This window comes from Heptranchias perlo, chromosome 22 (assembly GCF_035084215.1).
Source record: "Heptranchias perlo isolate sHepPer1 chromosome 22, sHepPer1.hap1, whole genome shotgun sequence".
Lineage (NCBI taxonomy): Eukaryota > Metazoa > Chordata > Chondrichthyes > Hexanchiformes > Hexanchidae > Heptranchias > Heptranchias perlo.
In genome coordinates this window covers 17,586,772-17,612,839 of record NC_090346.1, presented here as the reverse complement: position 1 = coordinate 17,612,839, position 26,068 = coordinate 17,586,772, and the positions used below count along the sequence as shown (strand labels likewise).

General features: G+C 44.9%; 1 protein-coding gene across 3 annotated transcripts; it reads right to left on the bottom strand.

Annotated features, from left to right (window-relative positions):
* Positions 1 to 1,424: 1,424 nt before the first annotated feature.
* On the bottom strand, positions 1,425 to 26,068 carry kdm8 (lysine (K)-specific demethylase 8). Of its 3 annotated transcripts, none has more exons than XM_068003047.1 (8): positions 25,980 to 26,068; positions 12,074 to 12,778; positions 10,609 to 10,781; positions 5,247 to 5,379; positions 4,194 to 4,244; positions 3,497 to 3,646; positions 2,104 to 2,196; positions 1,425 to 1,644 (listed from the first exon to the last, which is right to left on the bottom strand). In XM_068003047.1, exons 2-8 carry the CDS (start codon positions 12,527 to 12,529, stop codon positions 1,480 to 1,482), a joined length of 1,221 nt encoding a protein of 406 aa, XP_067859148.1. In that variant the 5' UTR covers positions 12,530 to 12,778; positions 25,980 to 26,068; the 3' UTR covers positions 1,425 to 1,479. The 3 variants fall into 3 exon arrangements, with proteins under 3 accessions (XP_067859148.1, XP_067859150.1, XP_067859149.1); XM_068003049.1 differs by having other exon boundaries at positions 12,086 to 12,778; XM_068003048.1 differs by lacking the exon at positions 25,980 to 26,068 and adding an exon at positions 25,331 to 25,430.

The following is a 26,068-nucleotide window of genomic DNA, read 5'->3' as shown; positions in this document are numbered from 1 at the left end:
CAGGAAGGATGTGATCGCTTTGGAGAGGGTGCAGAGGAGATTCACCAGGATGTTACCAGGGCTGGAGCGCTTCAGCTATGAAGAGAGACTGGGAAGATTGGGTTTGTTTTCCTTGGAGCAGAGGAGGCTGAGGGGGGACATAATTGAGGTGTACAAAATTATGAGGGGCACATAGGATGGATACTAAGGAGCTTTTTCCCTTCGTTGAGGGTTCTATAACAAGGGGACATAGATTCAAGGTAAAAGGCGGGAGGTTTAGAGGGGATTTGAGAAAGAACTTTTTCACCCAGAGGGTGGTTGGACTCTATGAGATCATCGAGCTGCTGTAATACCCACACCTGGCACCAGGTGTCAGTGCAGTTCAGCTTCGAGTTTAATCCTTTCTGTTTCACACAGTTGAAAAATCAAACTCGGGTATAAGCAAATAAAACCTTTTATTTTCGGTGAATCACGCAAAGGGTGGGATTCCACCTCTGGCTGGTTACTATCCAAAATCAGCTTATCGAGCTGATAGTGTTTCCCCCTCTACAAAACAAAATTCAACTCGGCACAGATTGATAAAGAAGACTTCCTGTATCTAGCAACTTAAATGTCTCAGAAACATCTCGAAGTGTTTCACACCCATTGAATCGCATTGTACCAGTCACTTGTTCTGTAGGGAAATGCAATGGCCCATTTGCACACAGCAAGATTCCACAAAACAACAGTGATATATATGAGCTGGTGAATCTGTTGGTTGAGGGAAGAACTCCCTGCTCTTCCAACAGTGCCACAGGATCTTTTACAAGCAGGGAGATGATTGGATTTCTCAGCCGAAGGAGCGAGGCTGGGATATTCCAGCCGGTATCAACACTGTTTAAACTGCGGAAGGAACTACACCAGACAGAATCGCAGTCGCTGCAGAGCTGCATGTGGGGCCTCTCGCCGGGAGACCTGATGTGGAATTCTCCAACACGTGGTGCTGGTTGAACAGAAGGAGCAGTGTGTTGGGCAGCAGCAGTCTCCCAGCTTTACACATTGTTAATGGGAGGGCAGTGGGCTGTGGGAAGTCCTCTGGATACTCTCCCAGTGGCAGTATTACTCTCCTTTCACTCTTGGGAGGTTTTGCAGCATCCTGTGCACTCTGGACCCATTAGCATCTAGTTGGATCTTCCACCCAGAGGAAATTAAATGAACTGCACTGAGCTGTAATCCACTTCTGGATTATGCGATGTGGTTTAATCTGGGGATGCACTGAGAAATTCACTTTTTGATCAATGGCAGAGTAATGTTCAAAGCTCTGCACATAATGTGAAGTTCCCTCATGCTCTCTCTCATTCCATCGCTGTAATTCTCTGCTGCCACATTCACCTCCAGGACTGAGAAACTGCCCACAAGGCCCCCCTCCTCTACATCCCCCGTTCCTCCTCTCTCCCTGCCCCCCCCCCCCACCCCCGACAGCCCAATGTCCCACATTCAGCCAGTTCCAGGCAGAAACGATCAGGACCACCAGAAGCTGACGGAGAAGCTGATGTCCAGGGACCTCACGTAATGCCAGTACTTCACTGGAATAAACAGAACCTCTCCTGGGTTCAGGGTGCATTCCTCAAAATCAGCTGATCCAAACTCTGGAAAATTCTCCAAATCCGGGTTCTCCACATCCACCTGAAAACCAAAAAAAATGTTGGTGACCTGGAGCTGGGATCAGTGAATCAGCTTGGGTATGTCAGAAGGACAAGACACTCACAGTTAGCTGGGATCAACTGGGACTGGGATAAATGGATCAGCACAGGGTGAGTAAAGGATCGGTGCCCACCGCCCCCCTGGCCTCCTTGCCGCACACTCCGCCGCCCCGACCCCTCCACCACCCCCTCACCCCCCTCCGCCGCCCCCTGGCCGCACACTCCATCCCTCTCCTTGGCCACTGTCTGAGGCTGAACCAGACCGTTCTGCAACCTTACGTGATCCTGAGATGAGCTTCCGCCACATATCCGCTCCATTACTAAGACCGCCCGTCTCAGCCCATCTGCTGCTGAAACCCTCATCCATGCCTCTGTTACTTCTTTCTCTTTCTCTCCTCCCCCCCCACCCCACCAACCAAAACACGGAAACATCCTTCTCTACCTGACTGGTGTTGTGCAGGAGCTGGGTTGGGTGAGGATGCAGCTTCGCGGTTTGTGTTGGGGAATACAGGCGGATGTATTTCCTTCCCACCACCTGCCAGAGAGAGAATGGTTTAATGTTCCTCATGCAGATAAAGGCAAACCTTCCAATAAACTCTTTCACCTGCTCTGCTCCTACTCTTACTGGTGTCACCTGTTGCCCTCTCACCTCACTCAAGTGACCATTCTTCAAGTGAGAGTTCAGGCAGTGGGTGTGCTAGTGTGCACACACACGCACACACACAAAGACACACACACAAGCGTGCGCATGCACACACAGGGTGAAAATTCTGAAAGAATCTCTTGCTATAAAGCTAACCTATTCCCCTGCTTGGCTAGATCTCGGTTCTAATGAAGGCAGGTACCCAGCTCTCTAAGCTTCTAATCCCTCTAGCAGTCTGTAAATGATAAGAACTCTGATTAGGTATAAGTTCCACATCGTTCTAACAAACCCTTCATCACCAGTATAACAGCCCTGTCCCAGATCCTGGCTAAAGCTTTATTAAAGTCTACACTGTACAGCCTCCTAATAGGACACCCTTCCTTATAACACATTGATTAGCAGCTCCTGCAACACACAGCTCCCTCAGAAGTGGCAGGATTTCACTGGACAGTGTGGGTACCTCAGTGTGATTGAAGGCAGCCTGACGAGTCAGGCAGGGAGGAGGTAAAGCTGCCTCTTGCAGACTGGGGCCTGCAGAAAACAAGACACGACACAGTCGCTCCTCAATGATTTCAGGATCCTTGCAGCAGTGTGAAAGGTAGCCAACACCTAGAGCATGCCTTGCGCCGAGTAAATCATCTCCACTTCAAACGGAAGCAGAGACTCTTCTGAATAACACCTTGCAGACAGTACGACTCGACCGTATGCTCCCCACACAGTGGAACTCCACACCTCCCTCGGTCTTCCTTCCTCCTCCGACAATATACAGACATTTAAACCTCAAGCTTAGCATCACCTAATCAATACTTCACAAGATAGACACGGGAGGACAGCCGTTTGGCTCATCCTAGTTTAGCCATTCTGTTTGTTAAATGATTCCAGCGTTTTTGCCTAACTTATCGGGCCGGGATCCCACTCCAAGTGTTAATTGCTGTGTGAAAACCCTTCCTACACCAGTCCTATATTTGGCTTTATCCAGAGTGTGTCCCTTCGCTCTGCTGTCACAATTTAATTTAAAGCAGTTTCCTTACTGACTAACCTCAGCTCTTCTCCATCTCTTTTCAGCCTTGGTCCTGCCCTGAACTATGGGGACTTGGCCTTTACGCTGGATCTCTCACCATAACCTGTCCTTCCCGTGCTCTGCAAACTGACTGACCTGATGTGCATTTGCAGCTTTTGTTTCTCTGCTGACCTGTGTCAGGAAGTTGTGTTGTGGGTCCTGGTGTAAGGGAGAAACTGTTCCCATTGGCCCAAACCAGGCGTTTATGGTGATCTCATCTTCATCTCCGTCTCCTAGGCAACAGTAATCGGGTATGTAGATGTCCTGCCTCAACTCGGGGATCTGTGTAAAAAAACAATTAGATTAAATGAACTCGACAGGGAGAAAATAAACTCCACGAACAACACACACAGAATAGGCACAGCTCTGTGTCAGGCCGAGCCTCGCGGCCCCGCGTCAGGCCAAGCCTCTCACAGCAGCAACCATCCAGGTTTGATCTAGCCGGGTCTGTGCTGATCTGGCTCACCTCAGCAAGGGAGGTATAATTGACTGGGAAAAAAACATTAGCCAGGATGTCCCAGTCTTGATTCCTGGATGGACGTTGGGTAGGAACAGGATTGGGCTCGGTCATGAATCCTCCGGTGGTCGAATAGCCTGGCACCTCTCGCTTTCTGGACTTATGTAAACAGTGAACGAGGCACCCACAGAACATCCCGTGTACTTCAGAAAGCAACCCACTGTCTGACAATAAGATAAGTAACTACATAAAAATACAAAGGACCAGGTGCAAAGACATGATGTAAATTATTACAAGGAAACCATGCCCTGCCGCTGGTCCAGCTCACTCATTGTGTCCACAGTGCGGACAGAGATGGAGAAACTGGCTCACCTGGTCAAATAGCTGATGCTGAGCTAGATATCCCATGGGGCCGTGCTCCACCTGCAGGGAAAAACATTAATTCAGTGATTATAAACTGCAAGTTACAGCGTGGGCGAGGAGCTCAGCGTTGGGTCACACCCTGTGACATAGCCCACCCATTCTACACTTACTTGATCTCCAGTCATGTGGAAAAAGTCCCAGTGAACACACTAAGTGTTTGGGAGACCCCCAGCTAAACTGAGGGTTTGAATCACTCGTTCGCTGTGACCTCCCCTCACCCCCACACTCTCCCTGCATTTTGGCAGAAGGATCTCACTTCCCTTAAAGTCGTGGTGATGTACAAGGAAAGGGTTTCTATGGTTATAAAACCATTCTGTGCTTACACTAGTACAGTACTCCTCTCAGATAGAAAGGCACCTTGGAGCAGAGGACAGAGCAGGAAAGATAAAGGGCAAATGTGAAAGGAGGTTGGGAGTGGAGCCAACAGCATGGGTGAAGAGATGGGGTTCAGGAGGCTTCTACAAGCAGAGAGCGAGGTGGTAAGACAGAAGGGCACTGGGTGGGAATTCTAGAGGTCAGGGTGTAATGGGTGAGAGTGCAATGTATGGGCAGTAAGGAGTAGACCATTGTGGGAGGAGCAGAGAGCGTGAGGGCTGCAGGAGACTGTTGAGGAAACGTGGGGCGACAAAGCTATTTTAAAGTAAGAATGAGGATCTTAAAAGTCAATTGATGGATACGGGGAGCAGTGAAGTAGTTGAGAGATTGAGCCTCGAAGGGACAAAGGCATGAAATAGGACAACACATATTCTGTCTAATTGTAGCAAATTAGTGCCTTGGCAGTATAAAGAGTACTCACTCTCTCAAATGCATCCACAGACATCTCATTTCCAAAATCTACAAATTCTGCACAATGAGCTCATCAGCTGAGACATTATTCCCCAAGAAACTTAGTAAGTGACTGGTGACATTATATTGCAAATAGTAAGTATTTTGAAGGCTTTGAAAATAATTTATGTCTCAGAGCTCAATGGGTTGAAACAAATCTTCACATCACAAACTAACCTGATCCAGTATGTACTTGTCAATGAACTCGCCCACAGTCATGAGAGTCTGGGACCATTCAGCATCTGTGTAACGAGAGCCCAACTCTACAGGGACAGTCCGATAGCCTGCGATGTAACGGATGTAGTCCACACTGTGAAGAACGCACAGTCATTTTCTCTATAAAACCCATGAGCACTTATTTTCGCCAGAATATAAGGCACTTATTAAGTTGAGGGATGTCAATGCTGGGGATGCTTATTGCCCATTAACATGATCCAACACTCTCAGGGCAGGTACAGCACGGGTTAGATACAGAGTAAAGCTCTCTCTACACTGTCCCATCAAACACTCCCAGGGCAGGTACAGCACGGGTTAGATACAGAGTAAAGCTCTCTCTACACTGTCCCATCAAACACTCCCAGGGCAGGTACAGCACAGGTTAGATACAGAGTAAAGCTCCCTCTACACTGTCCATCAAACACTCCCAGGGCAGGTACAGCACAGGTTAGATACAGAGTAAAGCTCCCTCTACACTGTCCATCAAACACTCCCAGGGCAGGTACAGCACGGGTTAGATACAGAGTAAAGCTCCCTCCACACTGTCCCATCAAACACTCCCAGGACAGGTACAGCACAGGTTAGATACAGAGGAAAGCTCCCTCCACACTGTCCCATCAAACACTCCCAGGGCAGGTACAGCACGGGTTAGATACAGAGTAAAGCTCCCTCTACACTGTCCCATCAAACACTCCCAGGGCAGGTACAGCACGGGTTAGATACAGAGGAAAGCTCCCTCCACACTGTCCCATCAAACACTCCCAGGGCAGGTACAGCACGGGTTAGATACAGAGTAAAGCTCCCTCTACACTGTCCCATCAAACACTCCCAGGGCAGGTACAGCACAGGTTAGATACAGAGTAAAGCTCCCTCTACACTGTCCATCAAACACTCCCAGGGCAGGTACAGCACAGGTTAGATACAGAGTAAAGCTCCCTCTACACTGTCCATCAAACACTCCCAGGGCAGGTACAGCACAGGTTAGATACAGAGTAAAGCTCCCTCTACACTGTCCATCAAACACTCCCAGGGCAGGTACAGCACGGGTTAGATACAGAGTAAAGCTCCCTCCACACTGTCCCATCAAACACTCCCAGGACAGGTACAGCACAGGTTAGATACAGAGGAAAGCTCCCTCCACACTGTCCCATCAAACACTCCCAGGGCAGGTACAGCACGGGTTAGATACAGAGTAAAGCTCCCTCTACACTGTCCCATCAAACACTCCCAGGGCAGGTACAGCACGGGTTAGATACAGAGGAAAGCTCCCTCCACACTGTCCCATCAAACACTCCCAGGGCAGGTACAGTACGGGTTAGATACAGAGTAAAGCTCCCTCTACACTGTCCCATCAAACACTCCCAGGGCAGGTACAGTACGGGTTCGATACAGAGTAAAGCTCTGCCCAACTTCAGAAAAGTCCTCCTCCGCACACCAGTGTAACTTTTTCCATTCCATATATCAGCCATCCAATGGCCGATTGGGATGAGACTGCCGATTTGTGTCAAATTAGTGGCGGTTTTATGCTCACAGAATTATAGAAAGGTTACAACATGGAAGGAGGCCATTCGGCCCATCGAATCCATGCCAGCTCTATGCAAGGGCAATCCAGCTAGTCCCATTCCCCCGCCCTATCGCCGTAGCCCTGTAAATTTTTTCCTTTCAAGTACTTATCCAGTTCCCTTTTGAAGGCCATGGTTAAATCTGCCTCCACCACCCCTCAGGCAGTGCATTCCAGATCCGAACCACTCACCTTTGGTTCTTTTGCCAATCAACTTAAATCTATGTCCTCTGGTTCTCGACCCTTCCGCCAACGGGAACAGTTTCTCTCTATCTATTCTGTCTAGACCCTTCATGATTTTGAACACCTCTATCAAATCTGTATCCAATCATTGCTGCCCCAGGAAGCTGTGGAAGCTACGTCATTAAATAAATTTAAAACAGAAATAGACAGTTTCCAAGAAGTAAAGGGAATTAGGGGTTACGGGGAGCGGGCAGGAAATTGGACATGAATTTAGATTTGAGGTTAGGATCATATCAGCCATGATCTTATTGAATGGCGGAGCAGGCTCGAGGGGACGATTGGCCTACTCCTGCTCCTATCTCTTATGTTCTTAAATCTATTCTGCAACCTCTCTAAGGCCTTCACATCTTTCCTAAAGTGCGGTGCCCAGAACTGGACACAATACTCCAGTTGTGGCCGTACCAGTGTTTTATAAAGGTTCAACATAACTTCCTTGCTTTTGTACTCTATGCCTCTATTTGTAAAGCCCAGGATCCTGTATGCTTTTTTAACCGCTTTCTCAACCTGCCCTTTCACCTTCAATGATTTGTGCACATACACCCCTAGATCTCTCTGTTCCTGTACCCCTTTTAGAGTTGTGCCCTCTAGTTTATATCGCCTCTCCTCGTTCTTCCTACTGAAATGTATCACTTCACATTTTTCTGCGTTAAATTTCATCTGCCACGTGTCTGCCCATGCTACCAGCCTGTCTATCACTATCCTCCTCACTGTTCACTGCACTTCCAAGTTTTGTGTCATATCCAGTAGCAACTGGATTTAAACTGCCCAGACTCATTTCACATTAAACCCCTACAACCAGCAAGCTAACAAAGGAACTTGGACTCATGGAACATGTGTCACCTCCTCAGGAAGTACTGCTGAAGCAGTCATTTGTTATTTAGCAAACATGAAAGCCAATGTTAACACAGCAAATAAAATTAGTAAACATGCGAGCTGTGTTAGTGGCATTGGTTGAGGGAAGAATGTTGGTGGGGACACCGAGAGAACTCCCTGCATCTCCGCGGAAACATGGCACCTCTGACAGTGCAGCTCTCCCTCAGTACTGACCCTACGACATTGCAGCTCTCCCTCAGTACTGACCCTACGACATTGCAGCTCTCCCTCAGTACTGACCCTCCGACAGTGCAGCTCTCCCTCAGTACTGACCCTCCGACAGTGCAGCACTCCCTCAGTACTGACCCTATGACATTGCAGCTCTCCCTCAGTACTGACCCCACGACAGTGCAGCACTCCCTCAGTACTGACCCTACGACATTGCAGCTCTCCCTCAGTACTGACCCTACGACATTGCCGTGCTCCCTCAGTACTGACCCGACAGTGCAGCACTCCCTCAGTACTGACCCTACGACATTGCAGCTCTCCCTCAGTACTGATCCAACGACAGTGCAGTGCTCCCTCAGTACTGACCCCACGACAGTGCAGCACTCCCTCAGTATTAGCCCTCTGATAATGCAGCTCTCCCTTGTGCAGCACTGGAGAACAGCCCTGGCTATCCGGAGTGACGCTTGAACCTATAAACTTCTGAGTGAGGTGGGAGTTCAACCGCCCGAGTCAAGCGGGCACTTCTGTTCCATCTGCCTGGCCTGGAACCGAAGCACCACTAGTGAAGGGCTGCAGACCCACGAAAGGTCAGTGTCTTAACCCGACACACCACCTAGTTTCTGTTCCACCCTCTGTGTATTCCCAAGAACTGAGACAGAGAGCAGGTAACTATAGACCAGTTAGACTAACATCTGTCATTGGGAAAATGCTAGAATCCATTATTAAGGAAGTAGTAACAGGACATTTGGAGACTCATAATACAATCAAGCAGAGTAAACATGCTTTTATGAAGGGGAAATCATGTCTGACAAATTTATTAGAGTTCTTTGAGGAAGTAACGGGCAGGGTTGATAAAGGGGAACCAATGGATGCAGTATATTTGGATTTCCAAAAGGCATTCGATAAGGTGCCACATAAAAGATTACTGTACAAGATAAGAGCTCATGGTGTTGGGAGTAATATACAGGCATGGATAGAGGATTGGCTAACTAACAGAAAACAAAGAGTCGGGATTAAAGGGTCATTTTCAGGATGGCAATCTGTAACTAGTGGGGTGTCGCAGGTATCAGTGCTGGGGCCTCAACTATTTACAATATATATAAATGACTTGGATGAAGGAACAGAGTGTCTTGTGGCCAAATTTGCTGATGATACAAAGATAGGTGGAAAAGTAAGTTGCGATGAGGACACAAAGTGTCTGTAAAGGGATATTGACAGGTTAAACGAATGGGCAAAAATTTGGCAGATGGAATATAATGTGGGAAAATGTGAAGTCATCCACTTTGGGAGGAAAAATAAAAAAGGAAAATATTATTTGAATGGAGAAATTCTACAAAATGCTGCGGTACAGAGGGATCTGGGTGTCCTCGTACATGAAACACAAAAAGTCAGCATACAGGTGCTGCAGGTAATCCGGAAGGCAAACGTAATATTGGCCTTTATTTCTAGGGGGATGGAGTATAAAAGCTGGGAAGTCATGCTACAACTGTACAGGGTGCTGGTGAGACCACACCTGGAGTACTGCATACAGTTCTGGTGCCCTTATTTAAGGAAGGACATACTTGAATTGGAGGCAGTTCAGAGAAGGTTCACTAGGTTGATTCCGGGTATGGAAGGATTGTATTATGAGGAAAGATTGAACAGATTGGGTCTATACTCAATGGAGTTTAGAAGAATGAGAGGAGATCTTATTGAAACATACAAGATTCTCAGGGGACTCGACAGGGTAGATGCTGAGAGGATGTTACCCCTCATGGGTGAATCTAAAACTAGGGGGCATAGTCTTAAAATAAGGGGTCGCCCGTTTAAGACAGAAATGAGGAGGAATTTCTTCTCACAGAGGGTTGCGAATCTTTGGAATTCTTTACCCCAAAAAGCTGTGGAGGCTGAGTCATTGAATACATTCAAGGCTGAGTTAGACAAATTTTTGATCAGCAAGGGAGTCAAAGGATATGGGGAAAGGGTGGGAAAGTGGAGTTGAGGTAAAAATCAGATCAGCCATGATCTCATTAAATGACGGAGCAGGCTCGAGGGGCAGAAAGGCGTACTCCTGCTCCTATCTCTTATGGTCTTATGGTGTGCATTACAGTGCAAGGGCAGGGGAGAATGTCTCAATGCACTGCTGCTTTGCTTTTTTGCAAGGACCTGCTTACTATTAACAGAAGAAAAATGACTCGGCTGTTGTTACCATGATGCATGGCATCTTTACGGTGTAAGGTTACTGCAGATAGGGTAATTATTGTTCATTAATCAAACTCCCACCCACACAGGCTCGCAAAGGCACATTGCACACAGCTGCCTGAAAAATGCCCTTTACATCTTAATACAGGTACAGAATTAGTACTGTATTATTGCAATAAAATCACAATTTACTTGTTTGAATTCATGCGATCCTGACATAAAAGATGGAGCTAGCTGGCAGCTTATCCAATTTTTATTACATTGAGATTCTAAATGCCAAGGATCGGCATCCTGTACCTCCATTTGCGATCCTTCACAGCAGGCCACTGATCGACAATGCCCTCTAGTATGACTGGCTTCTGTGGAATGAGATACTGGGCTCTGAAATGTTCTAGTGAAGGGCACCAGACTCGTGGAACTGCCGTTCCAGTTCTGATTTCTTGTATCAAAGGGAGAGCAACCTTTGGTTTCTGGAATTACAAAGTCAGTTAAATGGATCAAAGAGTTTGCTATCTGTTACCTGTTTCTGTCAATCTCTAGTTTATTTCTGCCGAATTCACCTTAATCTATCTGGGATTGCATTCTCTGAATGACTGAAATCTAGAAGATGGGCAAGGGTGAACTTTTCGTTTCTCCAGTTTTCTCCTCTCATAAGAACATAGGAATTGATAGACGGAAAAAGACCAAGGTACATTTACTACCCCGGTAATCGCTGATACAACGATAATGGAGATGTTGACTAATCAGAGCAATCAATCTTCATCGATTAGTCTCCAACAGACCCAGACATGAGGCAAAGAAACCCCCAGTGGTGGAGAGCTTTGGGAACCATAGGTCTAAAGTCACCTGTTCCTCCCGAACCTGTTACACTTGTTACCCTCCTCTTCGGCAGGTCCTGACTCTCGCTAAGGTGAGGTTCTGGGTTCTCTGCAGTACCTCACCCAAGTGGCCATTCATCACATGTGAGGGGTGGGGATTGTCTCAGGACCGAGCCTGGATCAGGTACGGGAACCCTAGCTGATCTTTCCCCCTCTCTAGCCCACGGTGTTGAATCCAACTGTTAGAGACTATTATCGCCTCCCCGGATAGGGAGACCACACCTTAGGGGACCCTCATGATCCGAATGGGTTTAGTGCTAAGTAGCAGGACATTTACCAACTGACCCGGTTGATTCTCCCTGTGATTTTTCCAGTCTGGGAGTACATCAAACGGGGGGGGGGGCGGCTGGGCACCTCCCCACAGTGGGAGACTAAATCACAGCACGTTATCCCTCAATGGGTAGTGACAGACTGACATGGGCAGACGGGCCAGTCAGTTTTCTTGGCTCCGACTACGCTGGGGAGTAATCCACATCACTCTGGGGTCTAGAAACAAGGAATCACCATGAAGAAAACTAAATTCATTCTTATGTACAGAGACTGTCACTGACTCACACGGCAACTTGGCATCTTCCCATTTCCATTTCCCACACCACCCATCATTTCACCTCTCATCACTTTATAGCCAATTAACACTGAATTATGGGCAGTTGTGTTATGGATTTGTGTCCTGAGGAACTGGTTTGAAACTACTCCAAGCTCATTTCCCTTATGATCCTCACAGCCATCAGACTTTCCCTCCATCAGTTTACTCTTATCCCATTCCAGGTCCCATCCCTGTGGGATTTTAATGGAAACAAATTCACTGAAGTGTTATCCTTTCAGTTTTTAAAAGCAGCAATAAAGAACATGGAGAGCGGTTCCAACAATAATGAAAATGGTACCTTTCTGCTCACCTCCTGAAGGGATGTAGCATCTTCTAAAGGCCTCTTCCCAGCGCTAACGTGGCTCTGAAGGACTTTAATCAGTCTGATGAGAATGTTGTCCAATATGGCTGCCCCCATCAACAATCCCATGTCACAAGTTTTTATCGCCTCTCTAACTGCCGTCTCCTCTTTGCAGAGACACACAGCCTTCAAGAGACAGCCATGTGAATAAACTCTCCTCCACTCCTTGTCCACCTCCCTCCAAGTTCCAATGTTGAGTTTCTCCCAGGAGAAGTCTATAATGGTCTGACTGAGCTGCAGACACTTGGCTACGTCCTGACCTCCATATAGCAACTCCACCGTCTGTCTTAATAAGAAAACCAGGCTCTCGTCCACCACTTGGTTGAACTCCAGCCTCAAGTCCTCTAACCTGGATGGCAAAACTGCCATTATCTCGGCCCAGAGGGAGGACATTTGTTAATTAGTTTCTCTTAAGCTGCAAATCGGTAAGAAGAGTCCTACTGTTTTTATCTGATGGTTTAATATCTTTGGAGTTGATACCAACACAGTTCAGAGTTTAAAACTACAAAGAAATTCTCCAACCGTTTAAAGGACTGGTGCTTGGGTAAGTGTTAGTCTCGTATTCAGTAACTGTGATGAGACAGGAACGTGGTCAGTGTTTGTAGACTTGTCCTGATCACCAGACATTGGTTTGGGACATTCCTAAATAAACCAGAACAAATATTTCAATTACTGCTCTAATAAAACCGTCGGAACACAAGGAAACCCAAGTTATGGAAGCAACAGATGGAGCGCAACACAGTGATTATCTACGAAAATATCAAACAAAATTGAAATTTCCCTTCCTCCCCCCTCAAGTTTTGTGTATTGTTAATTTTTCTCCACCTCTTCTTAAGACACACTTGCTGGGGTCCCACAACCAGCTGCTCTGTTACCTCACCAAGGGGTCATTCTCTGGAGTGTCGCTTGTAAAGCGTTTGTTCATCCAATGGAGGCATTTTCCGTGCATTACTCTGTTGTGGTTCTATCCTCACATTAATTATTAATGCACAAGGATTAATTGTTGATATTCATGTGTAGTAGAGTATCTATTTACAGAATATTCAATGCCACTCATTTAACTAACGACATTTCATACTGGAGATTTCTTTGATGGACTTGCTAACCTGCTTCCTGGTGCAAAAAATAACTGTTTCTTAAAAATGATAGCTCCGTTTCCTCAGGGAAACAGCCAGTTCCTCCCCACTCTCTCTCTGCACCAACGTGCTGAGATTGGCAGCTGCACTGAGACATGATTTCTCTCTAATGAATAGAGGCTGACCTGCGAGTTGTGACCCGATGGTGACAGCGATAATATTGCTGACATGCCAATCTGCACCAATTCAGTTGATGGACGATCGAGACTAATTTGATTACATTATATATCAATCTGTTAGAAGGGCATGTATTTGAATCATCTCCTGCATTGCGACATACAGAATGACTCAGAGGAAGATTTTACGAGGATGCATTTTATAACGGAGTTACCGTCTCATCCTTTCTCCACTCATACTGCTCACATGAAACAGGGGCCTCAAGAGAAGTAAGCAAAAAAGGCAACTACAAATCCTAGGAAGTTGAAATGACTAAAGTTGCAGTTCCTTCAGTTGCTCAGTTGGTAAATGCACCACCTACGAGTGACTGAGCCACACTGACAAGGTTCAATCCCCAGTCTGTGCTGAGTCAGGCACGGTGTTGGTAGGGATGCTACTGTATTATATACTCTGGGTTAGAGGAACAAATAAAGCTCAGCCAAGGATCCCTTTCCAGCAATTCCTCTACTGTAATGTGAAGCGAGGAGAGTAGAAGAAAAGAAAGACTTGCATTTATATAGTGCCTTTCGGGATCTCAGGATGTCCCAAAGTGCTTTACAGCCAATGAAGTACTTTTGAAATGTAGTCATTGTTGTAGCCAAATTGTGCAAGATCCCACAAACAGCAATGAAGTAATGACCAGATGAACTGATTTAGGTGTTGGTTGAGGGATAAATATTGGCCGAGACACCGGGGAGAACTCACCTGCTCTTCTTCTAAGCAAGGCCATGGGGTCTTTTACAACTATCTGAGAGGGCAGACGGGACCTCGGTTTAACATCTCATCTGAAAGATAGTACCTCCAACAATGCAGCACTCCCTCAGTACTGCAATGGGAGTGTCAGCCTGGATTTTGTGCCCAAGTCTCTGGAGTGGGGCTTGAACCCATGACCTCCTGACTCAGAGGCTCGCATGCTAACCACTGAGCCACGGCTGACACTTATAAAGTGTCAGCTATAACGTCACCCCCACCCCCATTATTGAATAACTCAAGGGCACTGTTCAGGTCATACATGAAGAATAGGCAAGGCACTGAAGGGCAGCAGGCACTGGTGCAATTATACCCAGCACCTTCGAGAGATGGTGCAAAACTCTGGCCATTTAGGTGTTGTGAAGAAACCATTTCACCGCAATGGTGTGAAATGCTTGAGATTGTACACAACATTCTCCTCCTGGTTTATTAATTAACATTTCAAATTACTATGGTAACCAGTCTGGCTTTATGTCAGAGTGATGCTGTGTCGTACAGTCTGTTAGTGAGGAGAGTGTTATACAGACCACAGAGAGTGCTTTATATGACTTCTCTCAGAGACTGAGCAATGAGAAGGAATGGTGTATCTGATAGCATTATATTGAGGGAAGGTATAAAAGTCGCACAATTCAGCCAATTCCCCCCCAGTTCTTGTTGAGTCTCAATAGATTCTACACCATAAAAGAATGCACAGCAACACTCAAGTACTTTAGAGAAGAGCAGGTCATCATTTGAGATTCTTACTGACCAAACAGAAGCATCCAGGGCAAGAGGTGAGGGGTGGCAGTACTTCCCATCCATAATGTGATATGGTGGGAGAGCTTTTCACAGCAAAGTCCGCTCGCAGACTTTCAGTGGCTATAAACCATAAAAACACAGTAACGCACAGCAGCAACAGAGGAATCAGTTCCCTTTATAGCAATTAGGATTATGAAGCAATTCAGCAAATTCCCTCTATGAAGCAACATATTACCTATCCACACATCATAAAACTGGCTTGTAAAAAGTTAATGGAATGATTATATGGGTAATAATGTGTGGCACGGAAAGGGGCTTCTCCCTGCACAGCCCCACAGGCACTGCACCAGTGTCAGCAGGCTGCCTTCTGATTATAATAGGGCGGTGTGAAAGTTAGTTAGGGTCTGTCTCAACTCAGCTCCGAGTAAATCTGAATCCACTCAGCACAGACCTGCATTCACACTCAGGTCACAGGCACTGGTGAGGTGGGAAATGGAGCCTCACTGGGGCCTGTGAAGGTACTTTTCTGAGGCTGGGGTTAAGGCACAGCATTGGGACAGCTGATGAGATTTACTTTGTATCAGGGTCACGTTAAATCTAACCTGAGGGTGTCTCAGGCCGACATAGGGCTGCTGAAGAACTAGCACGTAACTAGGCCCTAATTAGCGCAAAAAGTCACCAAATAAATAACACAAAACTGGCCTGTCAAGTGAGCTGGGAACTTCTTGTATCTATTCCTTTTCGTGAGTGGACTGTTAATGTCTACATTTGTTTGCTCACACTGCATGACACTTCCAATTGCAATGTGGGATAAGCAGATGTTCTTATCCGTATGTTCCTGGTTTATTCTAATATGTTTGACCTTCTCTTCATTTGAGTGCTTCATTTATTCTGCAACTTGCAACATGTTCAGGTTTGCAATCGTTTAATCAAACGGCACGTTGTTAAAATTAAACATTCTAGACATGGAGAAGAGAATAAAGAGAGAAAGATATTTAAAGAAATACTGCATCCTAAATGAGCAGTGGTGTGTGTTGGTCAGAAACTGGCACCATTCCCTCCTCCCTGGAGGCCTGGCGTTTCGGTAGGTCAAAGCTGGAAGGGTCCACTTGCCAAAACAGCCAGAGATAAGTTACTGTACTTTGAAAAACAAAATAATTTGCCATCTGATGACGAGCAGTGTGTTTCTCTCCCCCAGCTCAGGATCTTTCTCTGTTTCCTTGTCCTCCTCCCAGCCCCAAGGAAGGAATTGACTGATGCTGGGGTAAGGGTGTTACAGGTACCCGCCCAAGTAGCCTCTTACAGGTGTGAGCCTCAAAAAGCAGCTTTGGCTGGCAATTCCATCACAGAGTGCATTACAGCTGGGCTCAATTCTGTCCTCATCTGACATTCACATACATGCACTTTCGAGCAGGTCTCAATGGATCGCGATCAGAAGAAACAAACTTAGGCAAATAGGAGCACTCAGACCGAGATAAGTTAACTTAGTACAGAGCGGGAACTGAATCCGGGGCCATTCTGGTCTGCACACCTCAATACCACGCAAGGCAGTGGATCCACTCGCTGAGCCAACAGGGGAGACTGATCCCCAATTTTAAATTCTTTTCCCCGACTGCCTCACTGTTTTTTTTTATTGATTCATTCTATTCTGTAGCTGTTGAGAGGGCAGGATAGGTGAGGGATACCAGTGCCAGGGAATGGAACACTTTTAACACCTTGTGTAGGACGTGTCAGCATCAAGCAGGCCTAGCTCAGATACTATAGGCATCAGATTCAGAGCAAAGCTCCCTCTGCTCTATGCCAATAATGTGCTTTAACTTCAATACTGCAGAATCGTGCCCCCACTGATAATCTCAGTCATTCTTTTTATAAAAAAGCCTACCAAGCTCGTTGTTCTGAAGATGCAGAGTAATGCCAGGATTGAGGGAGTGCTGCACTGTTGGAGGTGCTATCTTTCAAATGAGATATTAAACTGAGGCCCTGTCTGCCCTTTCAGGTGGATGTAAAAGTTCCCACTTCACTTTTCGAAGAGGAGCAGGAGAGTTCTCCCGGTATGCTGACCAATATTTATCCCTCAACCAACATCACAAAAAAAATTATCTGGTTATTTATCTCCCTGCTGTTTGTGGGATCTTGCTGCCATGTTTCCTATGTTACAAGAGTGACCACACTTCAAAAGTACTTTATTAGCTGTAGAGCGCTTGGGGAAATCGTGAAAGACAATATATAAATGCAAGTTCTTTTTTTCAATCCTGATCTCATCCAACAGACACTTTCCAGGAGAGATTACTCAACAGCAATAGTGAGTGGGAACCCTGGCTGATTTCCCCCTCCTTAGTCCAAACACTGAGGCCAGGTAAAGCCCCCCTATGCCACCCAGCTGAGATCAGCAATTTCAGCGTAGACTAGGGACTGAACCTGAGGTTATAGCAGGGCACTTAGAAAATCTCAGTGCAATCAGGCAGAGTCAACACGGCTTCGTGAAAGGGAAATCATGTTTGACTAATTTATTAGAGTTCTTTGAGGAAGTAACAAGCAACGTGGATAAAGAGGATCCTGTGGATGAGGTGTACTTGGATTTCCAGAAGGCATTTGACAAGGTGCCACATCAAAGGCTACTACACAAAATAAGAGCTCATGGTGTAGGGGATAACATATTAGCATGGATAAAGAATCGGTTAGCTAACAGGAAACAGAAAGTAGGCATAAATGGGTCATTTTCAGGTTGGCAAGATGTAACGAGTGGAGTGCCACAGGGATCAGTGCTTGGGCCTCAACTATTTACAATCTATATCAATGACTTGGATGAAGGGACCGAACGTATGGTTGCTAAATTTGCTGATGACACAAAGGTGTTGGAGGAAGTAAGTTGTGAAGAGGACATATGGAGTCTGCAAAGGGATATAGATAGGTTAAGTGAGTGGGCAAAAATTTGGCAGATGAAGTATAATGTGGGAAAATGTAAACTTGTCCACTTTGGCAGGAGGAATAGAAAAGCAATATATTATTTAAGTGGAGAGAGATTGCAGAACTCTGAGGTACAGAGGGATCTGGGTGTCCTAGTACATGAATCACAAAAAGTTAGTATGCAGGTACAGCAAGTGATTAGGAAGGCAAATGGAATGTTGTCATTTATTGCAAGGGGAATGGAATATAAAAGTAGAGATGTTTTGCTACAATTGTACAGGGAATTGGTGAGACCACATCTAGAATAGTGTGTGCAGTTTTGGTCTCCTTATTTAAGAAAGGACATAACTGATTTGGAGGTGGTTCAGAGAAGGTTCACTCGACTGATTCCTGGGATGAGGGGGTTATCTTATGAGGAAAGGTTGGACAAGTTGGGCCTGTATACATTGGAGTTTAGAAGAATGAGAGGTGATCTTATTGAAACATACAAGATCCTGAGGGGACTAGAAGGGGTAGCTGCTGAGAGGATGTTTCCCCTTATGGGAGAGACTAGAACTAGAGGCCACAGTTTAAAAATAAGGGGTCTCCCATTTAAGATGGAGATGAGGAGAATTTTTTTTCTCTGAGGGTCGTGAGTTTGTGGATCTCCCTTCCCCAGAGAGTGGTGGATGCAAGGTCACTGAATATTTTTAAAGCTGAGTTAGATAGATTGCTGATTAACAAGGGAGTCAACGGTTATAGTAGGTAGACAGGAAAGTAGGATTGAGGTCACAATCAGATCAGCCATGATCTTATCAAATGGCAGAGAAGGCTCGAGGGGCCGAATGGCCTTCGCCTGCTCTTAATTCGTATGTTTGGGACCTTCTAGTTTGCATGGCTCAGTTTCACTCTGCTTTAAAAGTCCCCTGGTACAAATCTATTATCAGGTTTGCAAAATCAACTCTACATTCTCCCAGTGGAATAAATGAAGACGAGACCGACAGCAACAAATGGCCCATTTTCTGGAGTCTCCCTATGACTAAGCTCTATAATAAGCTTCAAATGGCACTATCCAGTGATGTGGTGCTTTGATTGGATTCTCTACAGAAGGGAGCCAGGAACACTGGGCAATCACACTGATCCCACAATCACGAGTTAGTTCTAAATTGAATTGTTTTTTAAAAAAAAGAAAACAAAGTTATTTTATGCAAGGTAACTGATCTGACAGAGTCAAAATTCATATTAAGGCACTAATGCGTGGTGTCAGTTTGGCTTAGTTGGTAGCATTCACACCTCGAGTTAGATTGTAGGCTCAAGCCTCACTACAGGGCTTGAGCGCATTAGTATGGAGTCAATCATGTTGGTGTGGGACTGGAGTCACATAAAGGTCAGACCGGGTAAGGGTGGTAGGTTTCCTTCCCTAAAGGCCATTAGTGAACCAGTGCCATTGGATCTTTAAGGTCCATCAAACAGGGTCTCAGTTTAATAACTCATCTGAAGGACGGTATCTCTGACAATGGAGTACCTTCTCAGTAATGCACTGGAGTGTTAGATTACGTGCTCATGTCCTGATGGGAGACTGGCAGTCACAAACTCCTGATTCAGAAGTGAGAATGCTACTAACCACTTCAAACTGACATTGGAAGCTAGTTATTTGACCATGGAGGGATCATTACAATCCTCCCCAACATCTACAAATAGACTTTCCACCAGGGTCACTGCATAGTTGCGGCTCTAGCTGATTTTTCTTTCCCTCGTTCAGGCCTGAACCAGTGCCATGAAATCTTTAATACCCCAACAAGGGATTTTTATATAGGTTTCCACTCCCATCTCCTATTCTCTGAATCCAACGCCTATACAGCAGTGACTTCTATTCCATTAAGATTCTCTTCCTAGAAACATAATATTCACAAATTAATAAAATGTGGGATATGAAACAGCAAAGTCCTATTCCCTGTCTCTTTCTATGCAATTATTTTTGAATCCCACTTTAAATAAATCAGTGTACATTTTAAAAGTGCACCGTCATTATTTTTCTTAATCTTATTAAAAGCTGCAGCAGGCGTGCATGTTGAAGGAATCTGGAAATAAGATTTAAGTACTCGTTTTTTCTGAGATGAATTGATTTTTTAAGTGACAGCATCTGTTTGTTTATATTTCATTTGCAGCTAATTCGTCCCTGGGTGGCTGTTTGGTGAATATTAACCAGCTGTCACAATTAGACATGGCAAATCCAATTAGCTCATGCGTAAAGGAGTTTCTGGACATAGTTTAGAAGTAATAAAATTTTAAAAAACTGCTGCCCATTTGTACTTTCCAAAACTGTGATAAATGGATCCTTCGTTGGTTAAGGAGATGAATTAGGAACATGGTGTAATTTGAAGTTTGTCGAGCGGTTCTGATAAGTTGTCACTGTAGAACAGAACTCAGTGTTACTGTCTGCTAGCGTCCGTCACCCACCCCACCAGCTTGATAAAAGCATTCTATTTTTAAAAACCTTCCCCCTCTTCTCGCAAGGGCAGACCCTAGCTTCAGTAAAATCCCACAAGTAGCACTTACCCAAATGGCCATTTTTTGTGTGTGACCATGGACAGTGGCAGAGGGCTAGTCAACCACAGGAGGCATCACAGTTGAGCCTGAACCTCTCCTCACCTGATTTCCACACACGTACTTTCCAGCAGGGATCATTGGACAGCAATCAGGAGCTTAGACCCTGGGTGATATTGTTCTTCTCTGTAGCCCAGGGATACTGAGGCTTACTGTCGTGGGCTGGCTGGCTACTGACTGTCTCTCCCAACTTGGTGTCATCTGCAAACTTGGATATATAACTCTCTAATCCTTCATCCAAGTCATTGGTAAATATAGTGAAAAGCTGAGGCCGCAGTAGTTCCCTGAGGAACACAGCTTGTCAGAGCTCACCAATCAGAGAAGGTTCCCTTTATCCCCATTCTCTGTCTCCTATCTCCCAACCAATTACCAACCCATGTCACAGGGTTACCTCCAATTCCGTGCTATCATTTTTGCTGATAATTTCTTGTGTCAAATACCTTCTTGAAGCCCATATAGGCAGCATCAATAGACACTCCACTATCCTTTTTTTAAATTATTTGTTCATGGAATGTAGGCGTCGCTGGCAAGGCCAGCATTTACTGCCCATCCCTAATTGCCCTAACTGAGTGCTTGCTAGACCATCTCAGAGGGCGATTAAGAATCAACCACATTGCTGTGGGTCTGGGGTCACATATAGGTCAGGCTGGGTAAAGACGGCAGGTTTCCTTCCCTAAAGGGCATTAGTGAACCAGATGGGTTTTTACGCAATTCAGTAGTTTCATGGCCACCATTACGGATACCAGTTTTTTTCTTATTCCAGATATTTATTTAATTAATTGAATTTAAATTCCCCAGCTGCCATGGCCGGATTTGAACTCATGACTCCGAATTATTAGTCCAGGCTTCTGGATTTTTTTTTATTCGTTCACGGGATGTGGGCGTCGCTGGCAAGGCCGGCATTTATTGCCCATCCCTAGACCAGTCCAGTAACATAACCACCATGCTACCGTACCCATATCCACCAAGTTAGTGACCTCGTCAAAAAATTCAACTAGATTACATGACCTACCCGTCACAAATCCACGCTGACTCTCTTTGATCAACTGATACTTGCCCCTGTGCTCAGTCACTCTGTCTCCAATAATAGATTCCAGTAACTTCCCCACTATTGATGTTAGACAAACAGGTCTGTAGTTACCTGGTTACTCCCTCTCTCCTTAAATATTAAGTGACATTTGCAATTTTCCAATCCAAAGGCACAATTCCTGAAACTAGAGAGCTTTGGAAAATTATGACTAATGCGGCTACAATTTCCTCACCTATTTCTTTTAATATTTTGGGGTGGAAAGCATCAGGTTCTAGAGAATGGTCTATCTCAAGTCCCGTTATTTTCTCCATTACCATTTTAAAAAACTTTGATTAAATCGACTAAGTTCCTCCCCTTGATTTATTTTTAGGTTTTAGTGCCCCGCTGGTATTTTGGCCTCTTCCTCCACTGTGAAAACAGATACAAAGTATTAATTTAACAAGTCTACTATTTCTCTTACTATGCATTATAGTCGTACCTGCATCTGTCTTCAATGGACCCACATTCTCCCTTACCAGTCTCTTTCACTTAATATATTCATAAAAACTTTTCCCATTAGCTTTGATATCTCTTGCAAGTTATTTTTCTTATTCCCTTTATGCCCCTTATTACTTTCGTTGTCTCTCTTTGTTGCTTTTGACTGCTCTCCCAATCTGCTGAATTTCCACTTTTCCTTGTATCTGTCTAAGCCTTTTCTCTTAGTTTGATGCTGCCTCTTACCTCATTTGTTGACCATGAATGCTTAACTACACAAGTGGAGCCTTTGCCGTTTAGGAGTATGTACTGGTTTTGTATTGTACCAAATACTTCCCACAGTTTGTGTAGGTTTACTGTAGTCAATTTATTTCTCAACCCTTCGAAGTTTGCCTTACTTAAATTTAAAACCTTGGTTTGTAACTCCCTCTCAATCCTAATATCAATTCAATCATATTATGGTGACTATTTGTAAGATGTTCCCTTACTGTCAGATTGCTAACTAATCCTGTTTCGTTGCTCATCACTAAACCCAGTGTGGCCTGTTCCCTTCTAGGTTCCAAAACATATTGTTCTAGAAAATTGTCCTGATTACATTCTAGAAATTCACTGCCATTACTACTTGAGCTGTACTGCTTCTCCCAGTCCATGTGAATATTAAAATCTCCCACTATAACCATTTTGTTTTTGCTACATGCTTCCCCAATCTCTATTTATACACCCCCCCCCCAACTACATCACTCCTCTCAGGAGATCCGCAGACAACTCAATCCTACTAGAGTTTTGCATCCTTTGCTGCTTCTTAACTCTATCCACAGTGTTTCCACTGCCTGCTCACCATTACTGAAATCCTTCTTTCTACTGTGATAATTGTGTATTTTATTAATATTGTTATCTTCCCTCCTTTCCCTGTCCTTTCTAAAGATCCTACAGTCTGGAATATTTAGCTCCCAGTCATGCCCAGGTTGTAGCCAGGTCTCTGTAATGGCGACTACATCATACCCTTTAAGCTGAATTTGTACTTCTAACTCACTCGTTTTATTTCTTATGCTATGTGTACTTGTATGCAGAACTCCCATCTGGGTAACTGTCCCCGCCCTGCTCATACGTCTTGTGGGTCCTTTCCTCGCACTTTTTGACTTAGTGTAGACTTTCCCCTCCTACCATGTGCAATAGGATCCCCTTCATCACTCCAACTATTAAAGCTTGCTAATAAAAACAGAAAATGCTGGAAAAGCTCAGCAAGTGAGGCAGCATCTATGGAGAAAGAAACAGAGTTAATGTTTCAGTTCTGACAAAAGGTCTTCGACCTGAAACGTCAACTCTGTTTCTTTCTCCACAGATGCTGCCTGACTTGCTGAGCTTCTCCAGCATTTTCTGTTTTTATTTTAGATTTCCAGCATCCGCAGTATTTTGCTTTTTATTAAAGCTTAAAGTCCAACAGGAAATCTCTCTCTTGCCTTCAGCATCTCTCTCTCTGTTGGCACCCTTCTTGATTTTGTCAATACTACGATGGTCCTTGTACCTCTCAAGTTCACTCTTTTCTTCCTCCTAATCTGGATTGGACTTTTCCCTCACTTTTGCTACCTGTTTTCCAGTGGCCAGAAGAGGAAAATCAGACTGGCAGGCCTCTACTGCCAAATCCATGCCTGGAAAAAAAAAGAGCTGCTGCAATTCTCCTCTGACTGCAATGTCATTGTTCCATAGCACCCACGTTAACTGCACTGGAGTGATTTGAGAAGAAGCCCCTTTCAATTTCCCTCCCCATATGTCTCTGGCCTACCTTTAAAAAAACAATGCCCACATATTACATAGAATGTACAGCACAGAAACAGGCCATTTGGCCTACTAGGTCTAGACCAGTGTTTATGCTCCATACTTCATCTCACCCTATCAGCAAACCCTTCTATTCCTTTCTCCTTTATGTGTTTATCTAGCTTCCCCTTAAATATATCTATGCTATTCACCTCAACTACACCTTATGGTAGCAAGTTCCATATCCTTACCACTCGGTGAAGAGGTTTCTCCTGAATTCCCTATTGGATTTATTAGTGACAATCTTATATTTATGACCTCTAGTTTTGGACTCGCCCGTAAGTGGAAACATCTTCTCTACATCTACCCTATCAAACCCGTTCATAATCTTAAAGGCCTCAATCAGGTCACCACTCAGTCTTCTATTTTCTAGAGAAAAGAGCTCCAGCCTGTTCAATCTTTCCTGATAGGTGTAACCTCTCAGTTACAAGAGTTGCAGCTGGTATAAGGCAGGGGAAGGAGTGGTAGGGTCCACTTTTTGTGGATTTTGAACCAGCTGGGTCTTTGCTGCAGGAATAGTTTTGGTGCTTTGTCTCTCCACCTTGCTAAACAAAATGCAGCATTACTGCTGGTGGATTGAAGAACACACCAAATGGTGACTCGTGTACTCACGGGATGTTCTTCGTTTCAATCCCCTCTCTGCAGATGAACAATGCACAAGAATAGATTGAGTTTATCACTTATTTTTTCATAATTGCTTTGACCTTGTATACTTGAATGGTGCTGCAAAAATTCTTCTGATAGCTGAAACAGTTTCCTGTTATTGAACAATATCACTGCAGATTATAAATCTGCTCTGTGCTCACCTCACCCTCCTACCCGTTCTTGGCCCTGAACCATATCACTCATGCTCGCTATGGGGCATGCACTGCACAGCAGTCTGGATATTAGGGCTTCACAGTCTGGAAGCAGTCCTTGGACTGCTATTTGAATAGCTATGGTCTAAATAAAATAATTACAGTCAGAACAGAGCTGGGAAACTGCAGATCAACTTCAGCTGATCCATCCAACCAGGAATAGTGTTGCATCACTAGAGAGGGTATAGGGAAGGGAAACTAAACTGATAGCGAGGAACAAGGAGCAGCTGCAAAATCTGGGAATGTTACACCAGAGTAGGAAATTACATACATATTCAACATCCTAAAGAGCATCGGTGAAACAAACATTAATATTTTAACATAGTCACAGGTACTGTAACAAGATGGTATAACTTCAAATTGAGTAGAGTGAGGGTGGAAAGAGTTTAGATTTAGCTACTTTACACAAGAGGAGATGAACATCCAGGGAGCAGTGAGGGCTGATTATTAAAATTGCTGATAGAGAGTTGGATAAGAACCTGTAGAGACATTTGATAGAGGGGTATGAGAGATATGGTGGGATCTGCAATGGGCTTTTCTGGTTCAGTACATTCCATTCTCCTGGAACTTGCTTCATTGCCATACAGAGTCAAGGAGGAATTTCACAGAGGTTTCCTGAAATTGGTCAGTGTTTTATCTCGCTGTTTTCTTTTGCTGACCCAGCAGTTACTAATGGTACCCCTACACAAGGTTACACCAACCAACAGATAAGGTGAACACAGACATGCTGATGGCCTTTTCTCACCTTCTTCATACCTTTGATGAAAGTACCAGGATTTTTCCAAGTGGCAACTCTGCAGATACCAGCTTCCTTGAAATTAATCCAAAATGCTGACTAATGCTTGTAAAGCAACTGACATTACTTAGTTTTCTACTTGCAAGGTTAGACAATGCAAACTACAAACAACTGAACATTTTGCCAATCTGCATTTGGAAACAGCAGATCTCAGCAGGCATGTCCTAGGCGACACCAACAGCTGCCGAATTGAGAAGTGGCCTAATTCTGTCAGTTAATCAGGTGCAGACAGTGGAAACCCTGCTCCACTTCCAATTCACTCATTTCTCTAATTCCAGTCTAGAGGTCACTGCTGTTTCTCTTGAAACTCAAACAGCCTTTGCCCACTGATGGTGGTCATATCTTCAGCCTCCTGAGCCCCACACTCTGGAGAAGGACGAAAGTGGGAGAATAGGTGGTAAGGGGGGGAAAAAGAGAGGTAAACCCACCCATCACAATTAAACAATGATTTTCTGACTTAAATGCTTAAACACATGACGTCACATCTTATCTACCAAACATTGAAATATATAATAAACATCCACATTGTGCACAAATATTAAAAATAACTAGAAATCACATTAACTGCAACCCCAGGCTTGCCCCGCCTCTTACTTACCAACACGACAGGCGCCATTTTCTACCTTTTCTTCTCGCAAACTGAACGCAACTTCTGATGACGTAACCTATCCCTGTACACACGTTCCG